The sequence below is a fragment of the Morone saxatilis genome, unplaced genomic scaffold (assembly GCF_004916995.1).
Source record: "Morone saxatilis isolate NCDOM2014 unplaced genomic scaffold, NCSU_SB_2.0 Contig5, whole genome shotgun sequence".
Classification (NCBI taxonomy): Eukaryota; Metazoa; Chordata; class Actinopteri; family Moronidae; genus Morone; species Morone saxatilis.
This window is the reverse complement of record NW_023340095.1, coordinates 20735051-20760120: the sequence shown is the minus strand read 5'-3', so window position 1 is coordinate 20760120 and position 25070 is coordinate 20735051. Positions and strand designations below refer to the sequence as shown.

General features: G+C 41.8%; 2 protein-coding genes across 3 annotated transcripts in view; one reads left to right on the top strand and one right to left on the bottom strand.

The window, feature by feature from the left end:
- The window catches only part of sema5ba (sema domain, seven thrombospondin repeats (type 1 and type 1-like), transmembrane domain (TM) and short cytoplasmic domain, (semaphorin) 5Ba), a 161264-nt gene extending 158455 nt beyond the window's left edge, over positions 1 to 2809 (top strand). For both annotated transcript variants that reach the window (XM_035676541.1, XM_035676540.1), the window contains one exon: positions 115 to 2809. In XM_035676541.1, coding sequence (XP_035532434.1) covers positions 115 to 291 — 177 coding nt within the window. In that variant the 3' untranslated portion in view covers positions 292 to 2809. The remainder of the gene's footprint in view (positions 1 to 114) is intronic.
- A 17871-nt stretch (positions 2810 to 20680) lies between these two features.
- slc49a4 (solute carrier family 49 member 4) overlaps positions 20681 to 25070 on the bottom strand; it is a gene marked incomplete in the record, with an annotated part of 43182 nt that continues 38792 nt past the window's right edge. Inside the window, 1 exon segment of the mRNA XM_035676868.1 lies at positions 20681 to 22559. Within this exon segment, the coding sequence (XP_035532761.1) occupies positions 22444 to 22559 (116 nt within the window).

Genomic DNA, 25070 nt, shown 5'->3' with positions numbered 1-25070 from the left:
TTAATCTTTTAACTAGTAATATGGAATAAAATATGAAACATACTGTACGGTTCTATTAGCTGTAAGAGTTAAAAGTTTAATTAGCTTCTTTTTTTCTGTGTTGTGTCATTCCAGACACTCAACAAAAACAACCTGCTACCAGATGAAAGATCCAACTTCTACCCAACACCGCTCCAGCAGACAAACGTCTACACGACCACCTACTATCCCACAGCGCTCGGCAAATATGACTACCAGCCCAATTCCTCCCCCTCGCCATGCAGGACCTACAACCACAGCAACAACAGCTGAGACACGCCCCACAACTGGATCTCTGAACCCCCCTGGCACTGCCCCAAACGGACACCACCCCAATACAGTGGTGACATAACTGAACCGACATGAACTGAAACATTTCTCAGAGCTCGGACAGGTTCGCCATCGCCCCTCTCCTCGCTCCCATAGTCTCTTCCGCATGGTAGGGTTTGTTTCCTCAAGGGCGTTTCTGGAACTTTCCATCAGGAGATGTGGGTTTGGACGACAAGGCCCCGTGTCCTGGTGTATTCAGGGACAACCAGCTGGGGGGGTGTTATTGTAAGGCTCTGACTGGATATAGCAGTGTCAACTCCGAGCTTCATGCGGGGATCCAGTGTAAAACTCTAGCAGGACGAGTTATGGGTTTTGACAGATTGTTATGACCAGAACACCTCAGCGCAGGTGCTGAGTTGAGCATCCGCTATTCCAGAGACAAACATGAACAGAACAAAAAAAAAAATATATATATATTACATTCCTCTGGACCTGGGTCACCATTTCACGCCTCTCTATTAATAACCACATCCTCAGCCTGTAATGAACTTGTGAGTCTGCAGAGAACAAAAGCACTGAGAACAACTGCGATCACACGGCGCTTATTGTTATGTCCACAACGGCACAGAGCAGGAAAACAACAACAAAAGAGTAAACTAAATGACGTCGCTGATGAAATAAATTTGTGATCAATATCAGCTTGGTTGTTAGGGGTGGATGCACGCCCTCCATTGTTGGTGTTTCATGTGACAGAAAAGATAAGAACCTGCGAGTTGATTTTTAGACATTTGGAAGAGTCACAAAGCTACATCATTCAATTCAATAAATCTGCTTATGACCGGAGTCACACATCTTTTGTGGACAAGGGCGTTCACTCGTAAAGTCAGAGCAAAGGGGGATTGTGAGAAGCGTTCTGAACTGTATATAAAGCTTTGGGAATGCCTTGGGTGCCTGTATGCAATGGAGGGCAGGGGCAACAATTGTTTTCTTTCTATTTCTTCTGTTTGTTTTTTTCCCTAAGAACAATAAAGACTTCTGAAAGGGAATTGATTGATTCTCCAATTGATTCTCTAATGGATGCATCAATTCTACTGAGTGCTAAATAGCTCGGTGGTCATATCAAATATGGCCAGTGTGCTGAACAACTGGATTGGGTTTTCTATGATGGTAGAATAAGCTAGTAGACTGGCACTTGTTCTTTTTTTAAATGTTTGTTTTTTAAGATGATATTTGTTTTATTCTCAGACGAGCCGTAGCATAGGAGGAAATATTTTGTTAAATAAGATATAGCTGATTAATTCTTGTTACTCTAATTTCACACATTCCTTTGTTTTCTTGATTTGTCAGAAGTGTAGTAACCATTGCATCTTCACTACATGAAATGTTAACAAATATAAAACACAAAAAATTATTGATATGGTTTTTACAAAGAATGACTGTAACAAAATATCCATTTGGCCCCGCTTTAAAGAAAAGAAAAATAAAACTAAATTATGCTTGCTTAGAGATTTGCCTGTGTGAAGATCAAAATGAGTGCATGTGTGTGTGTGGATGTGTGTACGTATGCAAACACATGTACTCTTATCTTTGCGTGTCTGTATGCCTGAATGAGCAAAGGGGGGGTTGCTGTATTTTGTACAATGTAAATGCTTTCATACATAAAACTATAAATGAGAAGGGTTTTCTTTTTGTGCATTTTTTTCCACATTCTGTCGCTGACACTCCAGATTTCTATATTTCATGTATGAGATGTTAATCATTGTAAGTTAAAGCATCGCACCCTTTGGTTCCTGCGGAGTTGGAACGGACACTATTTATAGTCAAAGCTTGGTTTATAAAGGGCATTTTCACAGCTATATTTTATTATTATTATTGCCTGATCGATGAATGCTAACCCAGCAATGCTTTTCAGTTCAGCTACTGTACATGCACGAGAGCTCTATCTGTATATAGGAGCAACAGCCTTCTGCAGCCCATTTTAATGACCCTGCAGAGGATCGTGTAAATGTATCTGTATATTGTATAGCTAACACTGTTTGTTTAAAAAAAGCCTTATAGTTGTTTTAAAAAAGTGCAGCAGCTAAGTACACACCAACCATGAGGTTTGTTTGGGGACAGAGCTCCACAATGTGACCGACCGCCTGTGGCTTATGACCTTTCCCAGCTGCTCAAACATCTAATTCCCAGAGACATTTGAATCCGGACTGAAAAAACTCAGCGTAGCACTGATAATATCAGTATCAAATATAATAGGCTGCAAACAGGCATATAAAAAAAGTTGTTTTGACGTAACTAAGCCTCTATTGGCCTGGTCTGCCGGTCATTTGATTGGTCAATTTTGAGCTCTGTCCCCTGCGATGTGAGGCTCTGTGCCCTTCTATGCAACTTACCAGGTGTACTGTTAGACCTGTCATGTAGACTGTAATCACTGCCTTTTAGACACTGTGAATTTTTTGGTACCCTATATTTTTGTATATTGTACATTATAAAAGGATAATAAACCTTGATGCCAACACAAAGATATGGCCAGTGGGCTCTGTTAGAGTTACAGTATATATTTTTTTCGTGATTTGTCCTACACTCTGCCAAATGCATGTCTCCATTTAAAGGACCCGCATGTAGCATTTGGGGGCATCTAGCGGTGAAGTGGGGGGGAGGGGACATGCAGCAAATTGGACCAAGGCCACTGCGTTAAAGACTCAACCTTTGTACATGGGGCACGCATTGAGCATTGAGACATACTCAGAATTGAGCGGGACATGAGAGAGGGACAGACTACATCAGCCATGATAATCACAACAAAGTCATATGTCAATGCCAACAGGATGGCTCACTGGAGTTTACATTATATCAGACTGCGACTACTTCATGGGATAAATCCATTGCTGGTTTCAGTCTCTTAAGGGTGTTTGTTAATAGGGGTAAACCTCTACCCCTTCCCCACAAAGATTAAGAGATTCATTTCTAGTAATGGCACCTCCAGCTTGGTTGTGTGCTGCAACAAACACAGTAGGCCATGTTTGCAGGTAGGAAGCCAGCGTCGTAGCTTGTACTGGTTTGTCAGGGCACGAAACTGGTGGGATAGTGTGAATCATGCGTTATACCCACCAGCTGAAAATCCATCACTGGCAGGTGACAGGAAGCAACTGGAGGTGGCATATGGCTATCTGCAGCTTGCCCAGGGCAACAGTAGAGTTAGCAGTGACTGCAATGCAGAGGGACCTGGACATTCCAACTGGGGAAGAAAGCTGCATTTACAGTGCAATACAGTTTAACACCAGTTTTATTCTTTAGTACTCTTTAAAAAAAAGAAGCTAACTTGCTATATGTCTGTATACCCCATACAACACACCAGACCAGTAAAGCCACACTTTGTGTCAGACACGTGTCACAGAAGTGTATCCTCTCCCGTCATCTCCAGAACAAATGATTGCAGTACTGGAATTCTTTGCCGTATGAGAACAGCGGAGATGGATGGGGCAAACGAGCCAAGTAGTCAGGGTGTGTCCAGCAGAGTGCCCGTGGATCACTGCTGGTGCCAGTGGCCTAGACACCAGTACTTTATCATTACACTACAATGATTCTGCTGCTGTGCAGAAAATCAAGATCAAAGTTGGAGAACAGCTACTGTCACACAGGACAGGAAAAGACATTTAATAAAATCCAATAAAACATTGTGTGTACCCTCAGTCTTTAGCCCTCACATAAATAACTGAGTGCACCGCTTCTTTTTTGCACTAGAGCACCTATATCATTGGTTGTCAGAAGCAAGAGCAGTCCACTCTTCATCCCCTAAAACACATGCACCCGCTCATGACTCAACACAGCCCTACTGTATATGTCCTTCTCATCTGGTCCAATGCAGCCCTAGCTGTACCTCTCAATTAGAGAGAGCAGCCTCTCGGCAGTTTTATTAATGGGCGCAGTGAAAGCATTAATCAGTTGGTATTCTGCTGACAGACAGATGCAGTGATCGGCACTCTGGCAGGCAGCCAAGAGGAGGTCGCCAGGAGGAAGCTGTGGGCTGGAGGAGGCCGCTCAGATAAGATGGTAGAGGAGTCAGGGAGGAGATGGCGGAGTAGGAAGGACGCATGCTGGGCTTTATAATTCACCCTCTGCGCGACAGTGAGGAATGAGAATAACACCGTAGAAAATGAAGGAAAACACCGGCTTTGTGATGATCACTGATATTAATAAGAGTTTTGTTAAAACAGAGATAGCAGCAATGTGAAAAATGAGTCAACATCTTCGAGAGACACTGCACTGAGTCACATTCATCATGACTTATCTTGGAAATTATTGGCTACCTGAGAACCATTGTTTACAAATCTGTTAACATTTAAGAGGATGGAAGTTTAAGTGGATTTTCAAAAGAAATGGTGCCAAGTTTTACTCATATGCATACTTTATGATGGGTTTATTACCATAATTGATTTTGAATGGTTTATATCGTTATTAATGCTTATTAACTTTTAAGAACTTTTGCTTTGCCAGGTATGGCCTGTACCATAACCTTGTTTGTCTTATTATTTAGTTTAATTAGACCTGCAAAAATAACAGAACATCCAGAACAAAATCTATTCATTAATGATTCAGGAGGCAGAAATAAACCCTCTCCACATAGGCCTGACATGTTAACAACACAAAATGCTATGTTACCTTTTAACATCCAGCAGATGCAGCACAACATTGATGAGTCATGATTCTGTCCACTTGATGAATGTAAGCTCTGGATTGGTCTCCTGAGAAAAATATACATTATGTCTCTATAGCTGCTAGATGATCAGCTTTCATCACCAGTCTGTAGCATGCAGTTGGTATGTCACAGAATAATGACTGATAACTGCAGATAGTGCAGCTGGAATTAGAGATGGGTACAAATAAAGATATGGTCACATTACACTTCCGTCCCGTGAAAATTTGCTCCGTTTCTCATTCACTTCTATTGAAGCCTGTACGACGGACAAACTCCAGCGTGACTGTCCTGTTTTCTGGTGTGATTTACAGCCGGCTCCAGGAAAAATAATTTTGACCGATTCTAAGAGTCTTTGGCTTGTGGCCTTCATCAAGGTCATCCATACATGATTGATGGCCGGCGCAGCAACGGCCCAGTGGTTTGTAAAACCTAAATCACCGCAGGCACCCAACCCTGATCACAGTTGCATAATATGACCAGCTGATGTTTATTCCGTGTTGTTGTGTTTACAGAGCGAGCAGCCGGTAGTTTTTGATGTGTGTTGCGCAGTGTCCCAGGAGGGTGGCCAGCAGACAGACGTGTCTGTGTTCTCGCACAACAGGACAGGATGGAGATCCAACGGCGTCTGGAGTTGCAGCCAAAAAATGCTCTCATGGTCTGCAGGGACTGGGACTTTGTCGCCTCCGCCATTACGGCCCTCTATCCTCCTCAGTGGGAAAACAGGGTAATTGTTTGATATGATCAGCCTAGCATTAATCCACTAGCCAGTTCTTCTGTGTGTGTAAGTGTGGTCTGGGCAAAGCCTGCCTGGGAGGAACTCCGAGGGAATTGGTTGCATTGGAAATATAATCAAAGGAGTCAAGAAGCCACCAAAGTGCAATCTGTTGTGGAACAAAATCATGCTGTCTATTCAAGTCTGTCCTTCTAATCTGATTCTGTTGATGGGTGGTTTTTACAAAGACTGTTACTACATGACTAGTGCCTATAGTCAGATAATAATATTAATGTATAAGAGGAAGATATAATTGTATTAACTGCACTAACTCCATTCACTCCACAAGTGTTTGAGTTACAAGGAGGTTCTCTGTGTTTCTCTGTGTTTCTCCAGCAGTATGTTTTATAAAGTTACCCAAAAACATAACTCACGTTTAACTCGGGTTTGTCATCGATTCCATTTTCTTTACTTTACTTTGCTTTACTGTACCTGGTCTGTGTTTGTAAAGCAGCCAAAGAGACCAAAACTACTTTATTACTGCTGTAAAGCTAGGCATTTTAACATGGAACCTTATGGAGACTGATCACTTCTGTAGCCAGCCTCAAGTGGCCGTTTGAGGAACTGCAGCTTTTGGAACTACTGTGTTGGCTTCCTTTTCCAGCTTGGTTTTTCATAGATTTACCTTAAAAACTCCTTCTTCTGTTACTCCACAGTATCTATATCAAATTACAGCGCTGTTGCTCTCTGCAGGTGGCGCTGACTGTTACTATGGAAACACAATTCTTAGCTTAAAGTTTGTGTGGGTGTAATAGAAAACTTTTCAGCAGTGGTGGAAAGTCACTAAGTACATTTACTCAAATACTGAAATACTGTACTTAACTATATATTATAACAATATAAAGGTAATAGTTACTTTACAGAGTCCAAGCAAATTCTCTGCAGCAGAGCATGTTGGTGCGCAGTACATTTTCCAGGGGTGGTTTTTTCCTTAACTTAACTTTTCCTTAACTACTTTGGTATCTTGGTGACTTGCTGTGTGCCCCAGTGAGAGGAGAGGTGCAGTCGAGGGTGTGGCAAAGACAATCCAGCTCTATACTGCAATCTTGGTGCCAATAATGAGCGTGTCTCGCACGGTCTGCTGCCCTTGTGCCCAGAGTAGGTCAGGTTGTGTTTTATAATACTGTGGTCAGTTTATATGGAAGAGGAAAAGCCAGAAAACCCTCTCTAAAATCACTTCCCATTATTCATATTTTCTTTCATTATATGTTTTTTGACCAGCTGATGTAATCACAGAGAACTGTTTCATTTTAAATATGGCATTATGTAAATCCAGCAAGACAGAATAAAGATTAATGAGTGATTCTTACCAGTTTCACAACTGCTAATAGCAGAAGACCTTTACTTTACTCTGGTGACTCTCTTTACAGCCATCTGAAAGCAACAGGTAAGTACTCCATCTGCAGTCTTTAACTGGAGTGATGTTGCACAGTCAAACCACAATTACACACAGCAGATAAGCCAGTTACATTTTGTGCAACCAGCACCATACTGTCCAAAGTGTAGCCCGGAGCGCCGTATTTTTTAATAACAATACAGGTAGACATGTGGCTGTGATGAGCAACATGTGATAGATTGTTCGGGTTCAATTTTATCGTGGTGTTTTTATAGTGGTGTCTACAGTGCTGTAAAATCATTACCAAATCACATTATTACAAATTATATGACACAAATATAACTGAATAAAAATACATCCAAAAAAACGGGACTACATTTTTTAATTCTACTTTCATCTTATGTCCCTATGTTGGTTTGTGTTTGCAGACAGCTACTATATGAATTTTTGTGACGACAAGTAAAAGTGCATTATTACACAGAGGAAACATAAAAACCATTGGACATGTCCAGAAAAGTACATTTCACTTTTAAACAGACACCATCAGCTCTTGGCAGTATATCTGAGCAGCTGTATTTATATTTGAGGCCTCAGACAACAATACGTTTCCTCTCAGGAAAACTCTCCACAGGGTTCCCCAACTGTCGATGTATCACAATAGGGGATGAAGGTAGTGAATATGACCGGCCTTGTTACAGCCCCTAACACACACCATCTATAATGTATTATAATCTACTCTTTCTGATTCCACCCTGTATCTGTGTCTGATTCAAGTGCACCACAAGTGCGCCAGACAAGCCCGTGCACAAAACGCCCCAGAAGCACAGGGCACACTTAACTGCGAGCTGCACCCTGCTGCACAGAGCCCTAAAGGGCAGCATACACAGCCAGCGTGTGACACACATCATGATAGTCCACTTTACCATACGTGTCAGGCCTCCAGTAAAGCAACAATTCAGGCGCATCCAGTCTCTGTTACAGGCATCAAATAATGCATCACTACACAATGCAGCCTGTGTGTGTGTTGCATTTGCAGAGTGAAACTTTTCTGGTGCCTGCGAATGGTAAGCAACTTAATTGGAATGAATAGATGCCAAACGAACGGATGTCAAAAAAAAAAATGCCAAGAGCAGAACTAAGACGCCTCAACTCTGTAAACCAGTCGAACAGGTGTCTGTGAAACCAGCCCTTAGAGGTCACAAGGTCATGTAGTTGAAGGAGACGTTGGGATGCTCTCCTTGCATTTCCTTGTAAGAGGACAGGATGGGTTAATGGTGCCACGAGTTAACCCCGGCTGACAGAGAGAGATGAGAGGGAGAGACGGAGCGGGCAGTGATGGAGGGTCTTCTCCTCCTCCTAATAAAGCAGAGAGGAGAGACCAAACGATGTTAAATCACCTTCAACACCTCCCTCTCGCACAGAGCCGAGCCTCCACATTCGGCCGTTAAAGTAGCCACTACAGAGTCGGGGGCTGTTTCCACGAAGCTCATTTGACGAACATTGGGGTTTATGGTAGTTGCGCAGCGCAGAGCTTGAGTGAGCCATTTGCGTTTTATTCAATCTACTTAACCAGCTGACGGAGGTTGTAAAGGCTGGCAGCTGCACCGAGTGGAAGCAATATTGATGACAGTGTCGTAAATAAAACTGCTGATGGCGTGGAAATATTGATGGGGACACGGGTACCTCTGAGTGTGAAGCAAGGTAACATAACCTCAATGCTCCTCCAGATGTCAGAGTCCTGTAAATGAGCAGACTGCCGTGCTTTCATTTACATTGAGTTAACTCTCTGCCTACTCATATGACCATAAGTCTTAATGCTAACTTTATGCCAGCTGACATTTTGGTCCAACATCACATTGTAGTCTTCAGTAAATGCTCCTTGATTTATATGCGAACCAATGCCATGGCAGGTTTGTGTTGTGATACGGACCCCTGCCCCCACTCTCTTGTGACAGGGTTAATGCACCCAGCACACACACACCGAGAGAAGCCACTTACACTCACATTTGCTTCACAGATTTAGGTGGTAACAAGTTGTTGAATGTGAATCATTTATACTGCCTGGGGCTTGGGTTTTTAAAATACAGTTTGAGCATATGCCTGTTTATAAGGCTGCATCTGAAGCATGGAAATTTAAAAGTGCTTAAACAACAAAGAAGAAGGGAACATGGGTACATGGGAAAGTGACAAAGTGACTATGGTAAAGTAAAGCAGATTCAGGCCACACATTCGCCACACGCTCTGACAGGCTTTCAAGCAATTTCCCTGTCCTTGTGTTTGTTTGATGCCTTTTCCCGCAATGTCATTGAAACACAAGTGCACACACGCACGTCCATCAAAGCCATTGTGTTCCATTAACTGACAATTTCTTTCAAAGAAAATCTGCTATAAGAAGGTTAGAAAACTTTTCTTTCTTCTGTGCCCTCAAAACTCAGACATTACCACAGCAGACAACAACAGATTAAAGGCACATTTTAATCATACTGACTCTACAAGGACAAAACAAACTAACATTTTATTCATAGCAGTGCATTTACACGGAAAGCAGCACTTGTATTGACCTCTGATGGCTTGTTTAAATGCTACACAACACCGCAGAGATAGACGGGGTAATGAATGGACTACTAGGTAATTTTTCAACATCTCTCTTTTCATCCAGCCTCAGGGCATCATTACTTCCAGTACTAATTTAGCTTCACTCCTCCACCGCCTCTCCAAACCAATAACTCAAATGTTCTGTACAGTAATCAGTTGAAATGAGTCATGGTGCATCTCTGTACCTGCTGCAGAGCGAACTGGGCCTGTTTTGTGGAAGAAAGTGCATAAAAACCACATTTCCTTTTTCATCTTGTTCATGAGCGCTCCTGTGAGATCAGCGCTTCGTGTGGGCGTTGAAGCCAGGAATGCGTAGAATTACAGTCTGGCTGTGCACAGTTTTGCTCTGCATCCCAGCTGTGAAATCAGTCAATCCGGAAAATAGCTGCAAGCTTTTGGGTTTTGAGCATCACAGGAAAATTTGGCAACAACTTTCATCTCTGCTCCTCCGCTTCCATCCCAGGTAAAGCCCTCCCTGAGCCTGTGGCGCCCGCGGCGGAGGCGAAACCGAGGCTCCACTGTGTTCACCCCAAACACGACAAACAGGTTCATTGTTACAAGTTCTCTCGTCATGTTTACGCACTGCTCTCGCTGCCTGTTGGAGAAGGGATCAGGCGGTTTACAGCACCATCACAGGAACAGACTGAACACTGCGGTAGAGTCACTGTGCAGGGTGTGAAAATGAAGAGCTACACAAATGAAATGAATTTAGATAGATGTACACTGTCTACTGTCTGCTGTGTGTGTGTGTGTGTGTGTGTGTCTGGGCTCTTGTACTTCTATTTTTCTGAGGTCCAATTCAAGTTCTCCAAAAGGGCCTTCTTGAGAATTAAGACTTGGTTTTATAATTATGATTAAAATTGGCTGATTTTGGGCTGCAACTAACAATTATTTTCATTATCGATTAATTGGTTAGTCTATTAAATGTTTAAAAAAATAAAGAAAAATGGCATTCAGTTTCCTTATTTTATCTGAACACTTCAAAATCTTACGATATAAAACTTGAGAAGCTGAAACCAGAGAATATTTGATCTATATATAATTTAATAAATGATGAACCTAACCCTAACCCTCCAAAAAGTTGTAGATTCATTTTCTATCTATTAATTAATCGATTGACTGAGTAATCATTAGAGCTCTAGAATGCTTAATGTCAAAGAAGGTCCTCACATGTATAGAAGTACAAACATGTGGCAGGATCGATTTCATCCTGCTGCTCAAGATGGGAATATTGAATTTTTGCACACTTTAATCAGTTTAATGAAAAGAGAGAGTTTGACCTGAATGTATTGAATCTGAGCCTACTACAGGAGGGTGGACACAATAATGGAAAACTCCTGTACAGTCTAATAATGAAGCCCTGTAAATGCGGCATTTGTGCACCTGATAATGTTCAACTGTTGTTAAGCCTGTGTCAGAGGGATGTTGATTCAACTCTGTTGTAATTTTCAGGCCCAGAGGTTTTGATGCTGTTCAGATGGATAGCCTATTATTTTGTCTCACCACAAACATACACAGCAGGGAGATATAAATACAAAACCTTACCAACTAAAGTAACCTAAACATCTAAATATATATATATATATATATATATATATAGTGTAAAAGTAGTGCATGGTGGCATTTAGGCATTGTACATTATGTTTCCATTATTTTATACAACCTGTGAATCTAATCCTTTTCCTTTACATTTCCAGAAGCAATGTGCTTAAAACAACATACTATGCAATGACATTTATTTCATTCTGTGCTGGCACAAAGGAAACAATTGAGGGAAAAAAGGCAATTTCATGCAGCCATTTTCCTCTCCCCGGCAGAGGATTTAACACCCAGTGGAGTGTTTTTCGGGCGGGTCACTTGGCTCAAAATTGAAGCTCAATTTTCTTTTTCTTTTTTTTTCCTTCAGTATTCATCACCCACACACACATTCACACTTTTCTCACAAACACACCACACAGCTCTCTGCCACGTCTCAGGTGGCTGTTTGGCATCTTACTGCAGCTCTCTGACGTCACCATCATCCTGCTGATGGTCGATCAAACCGGGTGCTGTTTCGCTGCACCGCAGGCACAGGGACGGGTTAATGAAACCGACGGCCCGGCCTGGACACACCTCTAACTTTCTGCCCAGTGGGGTCACACTCACATGGTACGGCCTATTATGTTGACAGACTATTGTTTGGCGTCTAGGTTCTGACTCCAGCCTCCCCACAAAGGTTATCACAGCAGATCAGGTAGTGACAAAGAATTCAAGTACTTTTAAAGCTAATGAATGCTGCTGTGAACATAAATGGATGGTCTATGACCCCCGGGGGACACTGAGTTGTCCTAAAACAGCGCGTCAGTCAAGATTCAAAGTGCACCAGCAGCAATTCAGCTTCATAATTTTACACTGCAAAAAGTAACGGGAAAGGTGAGCTCAGGTGAGTGACGCGACGTCTAACAGAGAAGCTTCCCCACTGATTACACTGATTACAGTCTAATGAGTCTACGTTGAGTACCAATGTGTTGGTACTGAAGGGTGGATCTGCTACTGAACTCAGATCAGTGTATGTGATGCTGACAGCCCTCCCCGAGGTGAAGTGACTTACTTTTTTCCAGTGAGAGTTTTAGCCTCTTAATATCACCGCCTATGATTATGGTATATTGACAGAGCTTTGCAGGCAGTAGAATGAGGACACCATCTACCTGTGCCAGAACCACAATCATTTATAAACTACTCCTACATCTTGGAACCATTCAGGCAACAGTATTTGTCTGGAGTTTATAGAGCAGAGAATTCTGCATTTGTTATCACTCATTTAACCACCAAATTATTATTGCATAATTAACATATCCACTAAGCAAGCACAATTTAAACTGCTCCTGGCATCCACTGTGGCAGAAAGAAATGGTTAGAAAATAGTGACCCATCACTATTTCCCAGAAGCCAATGCAACAAATTGCTTGTTATCTTTCTGACCAACAAACCAAACCACAACGATATTCAATTGACAATGATACATTGTAATTCCTCACATTTGAGACGCTGGAAGCCAGTGCTGGTGTGTCTGCTTGATAAATCATTTATAAATGACAATAACATAATCAAAGAATCATTTCATCACTAATAGAAAGCACAATATTGAGGACTGCTACTCAATCAAAGGCACCATTTTGTTGGATTTCATATGAATCCCAATAGCAGTGTTCTCATCAGCACTTACAGCTGCTGGAAGCAAAATGGCCTCCTTCAATGAGGTGGAGACACAGATGGCGGGAGATTAGTACATCTACTGGAGCCCTGTGGTACAAAAGCACACCGCCCTATAACCCAAAAACACTCATACAACATCTCTTCTCATTCATTATAAAGGTACATATGAATACGGTTATAATAGAGCAACTATACCCACCAAGGACGTCGAAATGAGTTTCCCACAGTCTTTTCTCTTCCCAGCTAACTACAGTAACAGCTAACTCAGCTAGCATCAGTTTGCGGTCAATTAAACAAAATTACAGACAACTAATTGCGCCAAACAAACTTCTCTTCTAAGTTTAACAAGGAAATAAATCAATAAAGATGTCTAGCTTTTAGCTTAACCAAAACACAACAAAGAAGTTTGCTCGACTTAATTGTTGTTTTTCCCTCGCCATTTTAGTCTACTGTTGCTTCTTGTCCCACCCACAAAGAAGCGATAACTCATTATTGTCATTACCGATTGGCTGCCAAAGAAGATTGACAACTGCTTAACCAATGAGGCTTTGAGAGGTTCACAATTACTCGGAAATATTTCAAATGTGTTAACAACAATAACCATATAAATACAAAATACAATGTTTTTATTGAGATAGTAAGTTCACTCAGAAATGCAATTGGCAAACATGTCAAATAAAACAATAAAATGATGTAACAAAATTATATTAGGGCACTACATTGGATTTGAGTTTTTTGGCCTCAACACTGAGTCACTGTAATCAATATCCTGTGAAAAAAAAAAGCACAGCTGGTATCCTCTATGGAGGAGTGAGCTATGAACTTTTCAGAGGCACCTTTCAAAGATAAGGCTGGGGTTACTCAGTATTTTTCTTATTGTCAACAAATCCCCTGAAAAGACCACAGTGGGTTAGTGTGCCTCCGAATACTCTCCCACTTCCCTACTCTGTCAGTGGCACTATAAAAATATATATATATTCAGTTTAATTCAGTTCAGTAAGTTCAGTAAATTCCTAAAACAGTTGGGCACTTCTGTTGACAGGAGTAAATAGTGCATTTGTTTGGTGCTATTTTTAGCCATGGATTAATACACATTTGGTGCTCTTGTGACTATTCCTGGCAGCAGGATGGTGTATGTGGGATTGTTTCAAAATAAACTGCAGTGTGAGTGTTCATGGTAATAAAGGAACATGTTACCCAGTGCAATGGCGTACCTTATTGATATGTTTTTGAATTAGACGCTGTAATGCCAGTCTTATTCTTTAAAGCCTACGGGCTATGGGTGTTGATATTTAAAATATACAGTGGGGTAACTGTTTTATGCAGTCTAAGTCCGATGGAGAAAAAAAAGCCTTGCAGTACATGCAACATATTACACACTAACTGCAGCATTTACATAATTGAAGGGTGACTTTCACATTGTTTCACATGCATGCATGTGAAATAACTTGGAATCGGCTTTAATTAAATTTCTGCAATCTTCGCTTTTTACTATCATCATACAAGTTGATGTGTCACAGTTCATTGATTCCTCCCCTCAGTGTTACACTAGCGACCAGAGACGTGGGTCAAACAGTGTGATCCTTCTTTTTTCAGTCACTTTTCTGTTAAAACCATTTTTGTTAGCACAGTCGCGACAGTATAGATCCAAAGCTCAAAGAGTTTGTCAGGGATTTAGATTGTGTTCTGATAGAGAGTTAATTGAGCTAACTGTTCCCTCTGTGCTTTCATGGTGCTTCATTGTGCCTCCACAGGCTGTGCTTCTGAGGCACACTGTCTAAATGGCAATGAAAGAAAACATCACTCAGCAGCCTGCACTAAAACAAAAGCACCTTCACTCACCTTTGATAAGGAGGGAGGGCAGGAGAAACAAATAGTGTTTTAAGGGGCGAAACAGCTGCATAGCATGACAGAGGAGCCCACAGGAACTTGCAGTGGTCTCGGACTCCTTCTTGAAAGCCCAACTACATTAGCTGAGGATGCCGTTTGTAGTGGAGGTGAGCTGTGATTTAAATAGGCAGCCTGCCGGATCAAAGCCTGTCTCGCTGTTCTTCTGGCTACAGCCTTTCCGCTTGCATGGTTATCATAATTGCTCTTGCTCAGAGGACATGCTGCTTCCGTCAGGGCCACGTCTTCCTGCATTAGAGCTGAGGAGCCTCAGCCAAGCAGAACCTGGCTTTGCAGGTAGATGCTGTTTTTATCCCTCTCTCTCCTCAGAACATCTCAGGAAGTTTGATGCCGCTAGTTTTGGGAATGATAAGAGGGAGCTTCATCAGTGACAGCATCATGGCTCATCTCTGACTGACTAACCATGTAACATATTTTCATTGACATTTGAAATCACATTCTACTCTCTCTTATTTAAGTGAAACTCCATCCAAAATGTATTTAACTGGGTAGCAAACTTTCCCTCTGTAGGCTTAAAGTTGTAAAACTGTAGTTATGAAATTGATGGACAGCAGCCTGCGCTAGAATAAAAGCTCACCTGACAGGGCTTGATCACCAACATGAATCACATTAGTTAGAGAGGATTTAATGATGGAAAAAACTCAAAATTAGGAAATTCTCAAACCACTTCTGCAGCATAAACAATGTTCAGTATGTTCTTACCAGTGTTGTTGTACTATTGTCCTTCTCTAGACATTAAAGCTCCACCAGAGGTAATTAATTTATCCATATCTTGGTGACTGTACGTAGTAGTGATTGTATGAGCATGATGAATGTTACAATTCTTCCTCAGTGAAAACTTCTGTGAATCCAGGCTGACTGAAACTTCAACAGTCACCTTTTAGGCGCTGAAATGATAAGTGTTTCATACTTTGAGTGGAGAATCACTTATGGGCTGTCATGTGTCACATTGGCTATTGGCAGGACATGTCACATACAACACTTCTGTAGATGCCTGGACTCTCTCTTTTAGCCTGCAAATTACCAAAACCATAACAGGTTCAAGTTTTTAAGGTCATCTATAAGAAGAAGTGTTTTTCTTCTTGACGCTCACTTTGAAAATACAAAAAATCGAAAATTAAAATATAAATACAGCATAAGATAAGAAATGTCATACAGTGCAAATTTAAAAAATGTCTACAATACATAATATGTCGTTGACATATGGGTAAATGCTAAAGTGCAACATTATATCATACTTTTTAATGTACATAGTATGTCAGGCATATTTTTGCTATGTTAGCTTGGCTTGCACACTAATGTAGTTTAACAGCCTTTAAAACTGTTAAATTAATGTGAGTATAATATGAGTGTATATAAGCATTGCGTTCACTAAGGAGTTTTAAGGACAGCCAAATTAATTTTAAACACAGTACACCAATACACCTAATTGAAAGTATACACATTTTTAACATTGTATCCTTGTTCAAGCTCCTAAGTGTCAAAAGCAAGACAAAGCTGTCCAGAGTAGTTCAGACTGGCAGTACAATTACAGGCTTCAAACAAACTTAACTGTCCTATCACCATGGCAAAGAAGCTCAATGCAAAACTGCAAAGTTTTGACGACCACAGCCACCCTTAAATCCCTTTCAGCTACTGCCCTCAGCCCCCTGGGCAAAGAAACACATCGATAGGAAATCGTTTGTCCCTGTTGCCAAAAGTATCTTATCAGTACAACCACTTTTTGAGGCCAGTCTGCTACCTTTATTTCTTTCTTTCTTTCTTAACCCTCACCATCGAATACTTGGTACTACTTTTAATGTAGCCTCTGTTTGTGTTTTTATGTAAATGTGTGTTAATGCCTCTGTCTAGATGTGATGTTGTGTTTTAATGTACATTTTTTAATAGCAGATTTCTGCATATGCAAGCAAAGGCAAAGTATTTTCTATTCTATTCGGATATATTTAGCCTTCACACCTGTTGTTATGTATGTGTGAGGGTGTTTAGTTTGCTGCTTTTATGTGCGTTGTGTGCATGTACTTAGCTGATGCTTTCATGCAGAGCAACTTGCAAATAATGAGAATATGCAATTTAGATATGTTGCTTGGGACAAACGTCTGTCTCACAATGACTGTCACAGCCCATAAACCTGTGACCAAAACGCTCTGGTTAACTACTAAATCAATAACTACGCTGTGTGCTCCTTCAGGCCGTGTGTGTCTTTCTCAAGACATCTCCCACAGCTCTGTCTCTTGGTTTTTATTATGCTGGGGGGGCATTTTATATCTTATATAAATGTTGTGTTTTTCCCGACAGGAGCGTGGTCCAGAATTCCTCAAAATTCACACGTGATGATGGGTCATAATTTTAAGTTGGCCAGTCTGTCAATTATGCCCGGTACTTGGGGCTTCTGCCAGCGCATCGCTCCCCTAATCAATAGAGCACCTAGCTTGCCTTTTTAATATGTTTGATAAAGATAAAGGTTAAATCAGAGCGTCTGTGATAGTATTTCTGCTAAATGATGCCATTTGAAAGCAAAGGCTCATTTTTCATAATCCTGGAGAAGTCAATTAAGGGACTTGTGGAGCTCAGGGAGGCCCAAGGAGACATTGAGGTGCAATGCTAGAAAAGAGACACAAGTGAGTTTTGGCCACAAGAGGAAGAGAAACAAGCAGTGTCTCAATGGAAACACAACAGGGAAATGTAAGAGGCAGCATCTAAAAGCAGAAAACAAAAGATTGGGTTTACAAATGTCAGACACACTGACAGCAACACGGGTTTTCATCAGCCAGCTGCTTTCACAGCCTTTGACAGGCAACAGCAACAAAAGCCAAAATACCCGAATTGCTTGTGGGTAAAAGAAAACTATTGTCTCACTTTGTGTGGCTCCATCCTCTCTCCAGAGAGCTACAATACCATGTCCCGCACTGACAACGAGCCAGAGGAAGAAACTGGAATTGAACTCCTGCTGAAAGGCTGTTAATAAACAGTTAGTGCTGTGCCTGTGAACAGTAGGAAATGTATGCATCATTACCTTATCGCTCTCTGACAAGAAAACACAACCACCTCTTTTGTCCCATGCTTGCTGGGGAAGTTGAGTGTATTTGCTTACACCGAGGCCTCATCGTAAAATAGAGAAGTGTTTTCTCCTTAATAACATCCCTCTGTGTGAACGAAATGGCTCCTCTTTTTGTATTAATTTCCACATCAGATACAACTGGATCCAATCAGGTTGGTGCCTCCTCTAGATTCTCTTTGTCTCTGACATGAATTCAACTTCAACAGGTGACGATTTGCTTTGGTTCACTCGAATATTTAAATGGTTCATCCTTGCATACAGATTTGGTTGCGGAATTAAAAGGGTAACTTATCTTTTTTGTTTAATTTAAGGATTTCCTCCAAACGTGTAAGATATATATGCATATGCAGTCTGCTTGGAACGATAATGTGTGTCTGTTGTGTTTTTTCTGACCAAAAGTAGAATTTACTTATTAGAAATCTTTAAAAAAGGCATCTACTCCTTTTACCTCAAGAAAATTCCACAATATATGAATATGCAAATGTTTGTTTTTGTTTTCCTGCTGAACAAAAGATCTCTCCTCCTTCACTGTAAAGTCCATTCTCAGTGTATGTGCACTGGTGGCTTCTACATCACACTGTACAGTTGCATACTGGTCTAGGATTGACCAAACTATCTGTGATGTCAAAAATGATGCTCCTAGGCCCCGCCCCTTAAAAATCTAATTTTTACTGAGCACAGGGAAACTTTCCACTTTCAGCAGAGGAATGTGAAAACATCCTTCTAGTGTCAAACTCTGCACAGACATCATTCTGCACAGCACAACTATAGGAAAAATAAAAACATATTTTTGAGTGGAGGGGGACTCTGGAATAATGCCACAACAATGGCTGTTTGCTCACTGCAGCCATTCCAAATTCATTATAAAGTTTCACTGAAAAACAATAGGTTTTATACAAACAGCTCGGAGTGTTTGGCTGACGACCATTTGAAGCAACTCAACAACCTTTCCATGGGACCATTTCTTCTTCATTTCCAAACAAACAAACAAACACACCCAGGATGAAATATATCAATAATAACTCTGTTTACTCTTTTGGCAGGTTTACATTGTTCATTTATGTGCAGAATTAGCCTTATTCTGTGTTACTTTCTGTGTTATATTTTTGAGATTTTGGCATTATCGCCCTGCACAGAGAACACAGAGGACAGACGCTGGAGGAGAGGAGGAAGCTGTGTCAGTAAACTTTTCTTTCACTGCAGAATTTGTGATGAACACATGTGACAGCTCCTCTAAAACCCGCCAGATCGCCAGGAACCAACAGCAGATTAATTTTACATCCCTGCAGGCCTGGTTTGAAAATGCTGTGCGGTAATTTGAGGCACACCCAAGCTAACACAAGCCAATCTGATCTTATGCAGGGCAACATTCATTTCCAGCAGCTTTTTCTCATTTGTGAATTTGATTCTTGACAAAAGTCCTGGCTTAGGTCAGAAGTTCCTGCCAGCTTGAATGGCACCAGTTCAAAGGATCATGAACGGAACAAGTTTGTAGACGAGGTAAAATTAATATTTTAGTTCACACACACACAGCCCCTGATACTAATTGGAACCAGACTGAAGACTTCAACAGTCTGTTGCATGCAGAATCGCCCCAGAGACCTCAGCTCTTCTCGCCAGCAACAGAGCATGAGCTCATCTCCAGCTGGGCCACCAGGGGGAGGGGCCTATACATGCAGGCACCTAATAGAGGGTTCAAAAACAGTGATGTCATGCCTATAGGCCAATGTATGTTTATCCTGATCTTTATCAAAAAATAGACAGAAGTAGGAAAAGCTTCCCAGAATGCAGGTGTGCTATGAGAGATCCCTCTGCTCTTGCCTTGGGACAAGTGAGAAAACATTTTCATGCTGCCAAAATCTCACAGCAAATGAGTTCAGGCCACACCAGAGCGTGATGTAATCTGCTCCTTAAAGGCACAGTGACTGATCCAAATGTAAACAAAACACACTGCTCAAGACAGGAACACGTCCATCAATCTAAAAATCATGTCAGTAATATTGGTAAACAGGAGTAAACCAAGGTGTCAGTCAGCTATATATTGGGAAATACAGTATGTTTGTGGTTTTAGAATAAAAGACTAACTACAGATTTCTGTGATGCCATCCCGGGCTCTGGAGCTTTGCCAAGTCAGAAAAAACAGCCCTGATGATGTGTGATTACTCATACTAGGGACAAAAAGTCAGGAACTCTCGACCTCTGCTGCATTGATTTGTTTCTTCCAACTCTATGGAAAAACAATATTAAGTCAAATACTCAATCAAGGAAGAATCCAACCTCAAACAGTAGCAAAAAAAACACTGAACCTAAGTATAGATGGGTGTTATGGGTAAGTGTCGGTTGCAAAGGAGCCAACAAAGAACCTTAATCATTATACAAGTTATACAGAAACGTCTATGAGTGAACACTCAGTTGTATGACTGCAGCCTGTAGAGGCACAACTCCAGCTTCATATATTACAGACCTTACATCATGTTCTTGTTATTTCTATTGCAGCTGCAAAATGTGTTTCACAGTCACTTTGAAAGGACTCCAACTTAAGCCAGACACACATTTGGACAGTAAAACATTACTATTGTGTTGGCTCTGTACTCAAAAACACTTGATGTGAGAGTAACTACGAGGTAAAAGCACATACTTTTAGCTTTGGGAGTGTCTGAGGAGTGTGTGCACAGTGTAGGATATACACCTACCGCTGAGCAATGGCGGCAGGTTGCCCTCACTGAAAGGCTCTGATGGAAATGTAGGCCATAAAAAACAAACATCACAAATTAACTCTGGAATCACACTGATATCAAACTATCCTTCATTAGCTTAATAACAACAGCAGTGTTATTCTTAAAAGTTTTATTTTTATAAGGTGCTGGAAATAGTCACATTTGCACTTTTTTCTTTCCACAGAACAAGGACATGTATAACCCAAAGCCCAGGAAACCACAGAGTGTGTGCTGTGGAACCGAAGAACATGACCTTCAACAATATATACAGATAAAATAGTCACAGTGTGGAAGAGAGGGAGGCTGAACGCACTGCACTGGGCAATTAAGGCAACACGTCAAAAGGTAAAAGACAACCTTTTCTGTACAAGGAGAGTAAAAAATAAAATAAAAAGCACCAGGAAAAACATTATAGAGCCTCTTCGAATCCCCAGAGGAAAACACATTAAAACACTTCTTATAGCTGCTGTGCAGAGACAATGACACAAAGAGAAGAAAAAAATGGTCTGAAAGTGACAGATGTTTTTCATTTGCCTTAGTGCGTTTCTTCATATTTATCTCCCTCCAGATCTGGAGCTGTTTTTTTTGTCACAGCTCCAGTTTTATTAGTCAAGGAATCCAAGAAAATCGTAACTTCCTTTTCCTTTTCCCTTCAGATTTTTGTTTTTGTCAGTAAACCCTCAGTTGGCGCAGAGACACCTGCTGGTGCTTTGGAGGAGGAGCAGCTTGGCAATCACGCAACATAATCTTCATCTCTGTAGAATCAAATAATCTCCCTCAGTGTGCCTCAGCAGGGGTTTAAAAATCACCACAAAACATCTTGTTTCAGTGAAACTAAGTGTTAACTCCGTTAGTGTTGAGACATTTCCAATAAATACTGGCAGGCTACAGAGGAAAACAATTTTTAAAAAACTGTAAAAAACAAATGAACATTATTTAGTTAGATTAAAATGCTCCCAGAAATTGACACAATTAACCATAAATAGGCTGAACAACTTCTGAAATGTGAAGGTTGAAACAATTCAGATGACTCAGCTTCTTTTACATGAACAGTTCATTGGTGGGGGAACACAAGCGCAGGTTTATCCAGTCCCGGCCCACGTCTCTGGCCAGCATCCAATCACAAATCTGGTGGATCATTTTTGCATAATATTCGTCTTGAGAGGGCAATAAAACATAATATATAAGTACCTGCCATGACAGTCAGTATCACAGGTCACTTAACAGTGTCGGGCCAGTTAAGCCTCCCCAGCCGGGGGTTTGGAGCAGCACTAAAACATTGAGAGGTCACTCATTTAGCCCCGACTCAGCACAGTCAGGCCTGCTGATTGGCCGATGAAGCTGTCCTGTTATCACTCTCTACTTCCTTGTTAGTGGGTTGGGGGGGCCGACACCCTGAGGCTGATCCAGAGTCGGCGCAGAATCCGGCTTGTAAGCTTTGAGTCAACGTCGAGTTACTTGAGACACTGTCAAAGAAGGCGAACCGAGCTGCCACAGGGGGCGACACAGAACTTTAAATATTATATAATCTGTAAACAACAACTATTAACAGTCCATCGTGCCGTGCCTGGTTAAGAGAATTAAACCGTTCACAGGTTTGTTTACAAACAAAAAGACAAATAAAAACAGGTAATGAACAGTCCTATGGCATCGTGTCACTTATAAGAGTAAACATTGGTGTAGAGTCACTTCTTGGTTCTCTCGGCAGCCATACAACAGAAATCCATCACCACTGTATACCAATATATACATTTACATCTTAAAATCCTAAAAGAGTGTGGGCTTTCCACTTTCCCTTCCTCTCCCTTTTCTCCTCTTGGTTGTGCAAGAATAACGATTCAGTCCTTTATCATGAAGTTGTTTTTGTTCCCGGCGGTGTCACACAGAGACAAAGACGTCCAGGTAGAGGCGGTCGTACGACTCCCTGAAGAAGAGGATGAGGACCAGGCTGAAGAGACAGGAGCCGGTGAGACACCAGTTCAACCACGACAGGTCTGCATAAAGGAGAAGGAGAGAGAAACAGACACATTTGAGTTAGGCTGTAAGCGATTTGGCTGTTCAGCGCGTATCCAGAACATGATACACTGGGTGGCTCAGATAGACGATTCACTGTCCAGCTCAAAGACACTTGAGGGGGTAAAAACTGACTCTACATTTGTTTGATTTACATTCAGCTCCTTTCCTTTTGTAGTGTAAACGGACATAAAATACAATCAAATAAATTATACAGCAGATGAAATCATTGAGGACGCATGCACACTGGCTGTTGCAGATACTATCGCCTAGAAAACAAGACAAGGTCAAAGTCTAGAATATGGTTGGACTGTGTATGGTCAGAGTGATAAACTGGTCAAAGTGTTTCGCCTCATATCTTAAAAACTTTGATTTAAAAGAGAACTCATATGTGGCAGGAACAGAAGTCTTTAGTCTTCAGATAATAATATTCAAGACTATAGATAGATGGATTTAGCATGAGCAGCAGTCAGTGAGTGGAACCATAATTGAGGACCGTTTGAGCCTCTTGAGCAGTGGCCAATGGGGAGACTCCAACACTGGACCGACTGATGGTGGACCTTGGAGTTTATAGGGCTGGTCCATCTGTTCTGCGGTCCAGCAAACAGGAAATGACCACTGACTTGAACCCTGCCTAAGCACTATGCAGCAGACCACAACATATGAGCATGTGTCCCTTCATAATCATAATAAAATATGAGTCATCTGCATAGATTCAGAACCCTAATGAGAGTTAGTATGAAGTGACATTGAATAATTTATGAGTATCATTGAGGATACGTGGCTAATCAATAAACATTCCTGACATACCATATTAGAAATAAGAACAGCCTCCTGAGCTGTCTTTCATAATGATTCTGAATAATTCAATGGTATTGGCAGTGTTCCCCATTATCATTGACCTACACTTGAACCTAAACATAGTGCAGAATGAGGTGTTCTATTTTCTCTGCTCTGTTCAGGCTCCATTAACCACAAGAGAGGTACTCTGGCTGTTTGCAATAATGCTGAATCTGGAGGGCAGGTGGGAAGCTTGCAACTGCACTGAACCGTTGGCATCTTAACCCATCAGCACAGACAAATAACCTCTTCTTCCTGTTACTCTGTGAAGCACACGCTCGAGATTTTCACCATGAACGCGCGGTCACACCTTGACTCAAGTCCTGACAAAACCCAAATCAATAAACTTCCTTCTTTTAAATGCATCAAGTAGCCCTCCTTGTGAAGCTGGTCCATCACAGCTCCATGTAGGTGTTTGAGGTGTTTTGTCCGGAGAGCGCCGTTAAGCAAAATCTGCGCTGAGCTGCGTGGCGCGGCGAGGCGAGGGCCAACTTCTCAGGCAGGATAGAGGATGCGGTGGCAGCAGGCAGCTGCTCGGGCCCTGATAACGAGCCAGACTAAATATAGAGAAATCAGGTCGTAACGCGCTGCGGAGCCCTGGGGGCCCTGCCAGCACAATGTGTCTCAACTCACACTGACCGGCTCCACTTCGATTCCAATCAGCTTTTCATAATGTCGTCAATCAGCCATCTTGGCCTAGAGAGTATCTGATCAATGCCTGAAAAGGGCCGGTGCCTGGACTGCACGGCGCTGCCTCTTTGTGGTAAATTATGAGTTTTGGCTGTAAGGGGCTAACCTTTGTGTGCTCAATGTTACGCCGCTTCCACAACGACAAAGAACGTGGGGTAAGAGGTGTGAGGATGAAAGCAACGGAAACACTGAGGCAGAGGCGGGAGGTGGAGAGGGGGCTAGTGAGGGGAGGGAGTTGAGAGATTGGGTGAGGGTGTTTGCAGCGAGGTGTCGAGACTCCTGAAGCAGCCTCATTAATCAGGAGTGTGTGAGCCGGACAGCAGGAGACCCGGCGTGGAGGCGGGTTAATGGAGTTGTGTTTATCAGACCTGCTGTCTTCTCCGTCTAACTCTGTCTCGCTTTCTCACATGTACATCCGACAAAGACTCGTCCATTTAAAGTTAGAGACAAACAGTCTGTGTGTGTGTGTTCGTGGTGGGTGGTTGTGGGTGTGGTGGTGTGTGGGTGTGTGTGTGTGTGTGTGTGTTTGGGCCTGCAACCTTGAACGAATGGTAATGGGGAGCTCGGTAATTGTATAATTCAATCAGGTGATGTGGTAAAAATGGACAAGCAGCTCAATCGCTCCCCTCTGATCTCTGAGGACACGCTGTAGCTAAGTTTGGAGGAAACACAGTTAAAGTTTGGCTGAATGGAGGAGAACTGAGGAGGAGGGGGAGCGGGAGAGGGGATGAAGGGAGAAGATTAGAGCAAACGAGATAAAAGGAAGGAGAGAAGAGAGGAGTCGCTTTGCTCCTTAGTTTACTGGTTTGCTTTAAAGTTGATTATCAGATTTTAATGATCACCGTTTAAAGGGCAGATATATTTTGCTCGAGCTTCCTATAATACAGCGTGCAGCCACAGATTCTTGTTCTAAACTCCAGGCTAAGAACTAAAGGTGACTACTGGCTTTGAAGCAGCAGAGA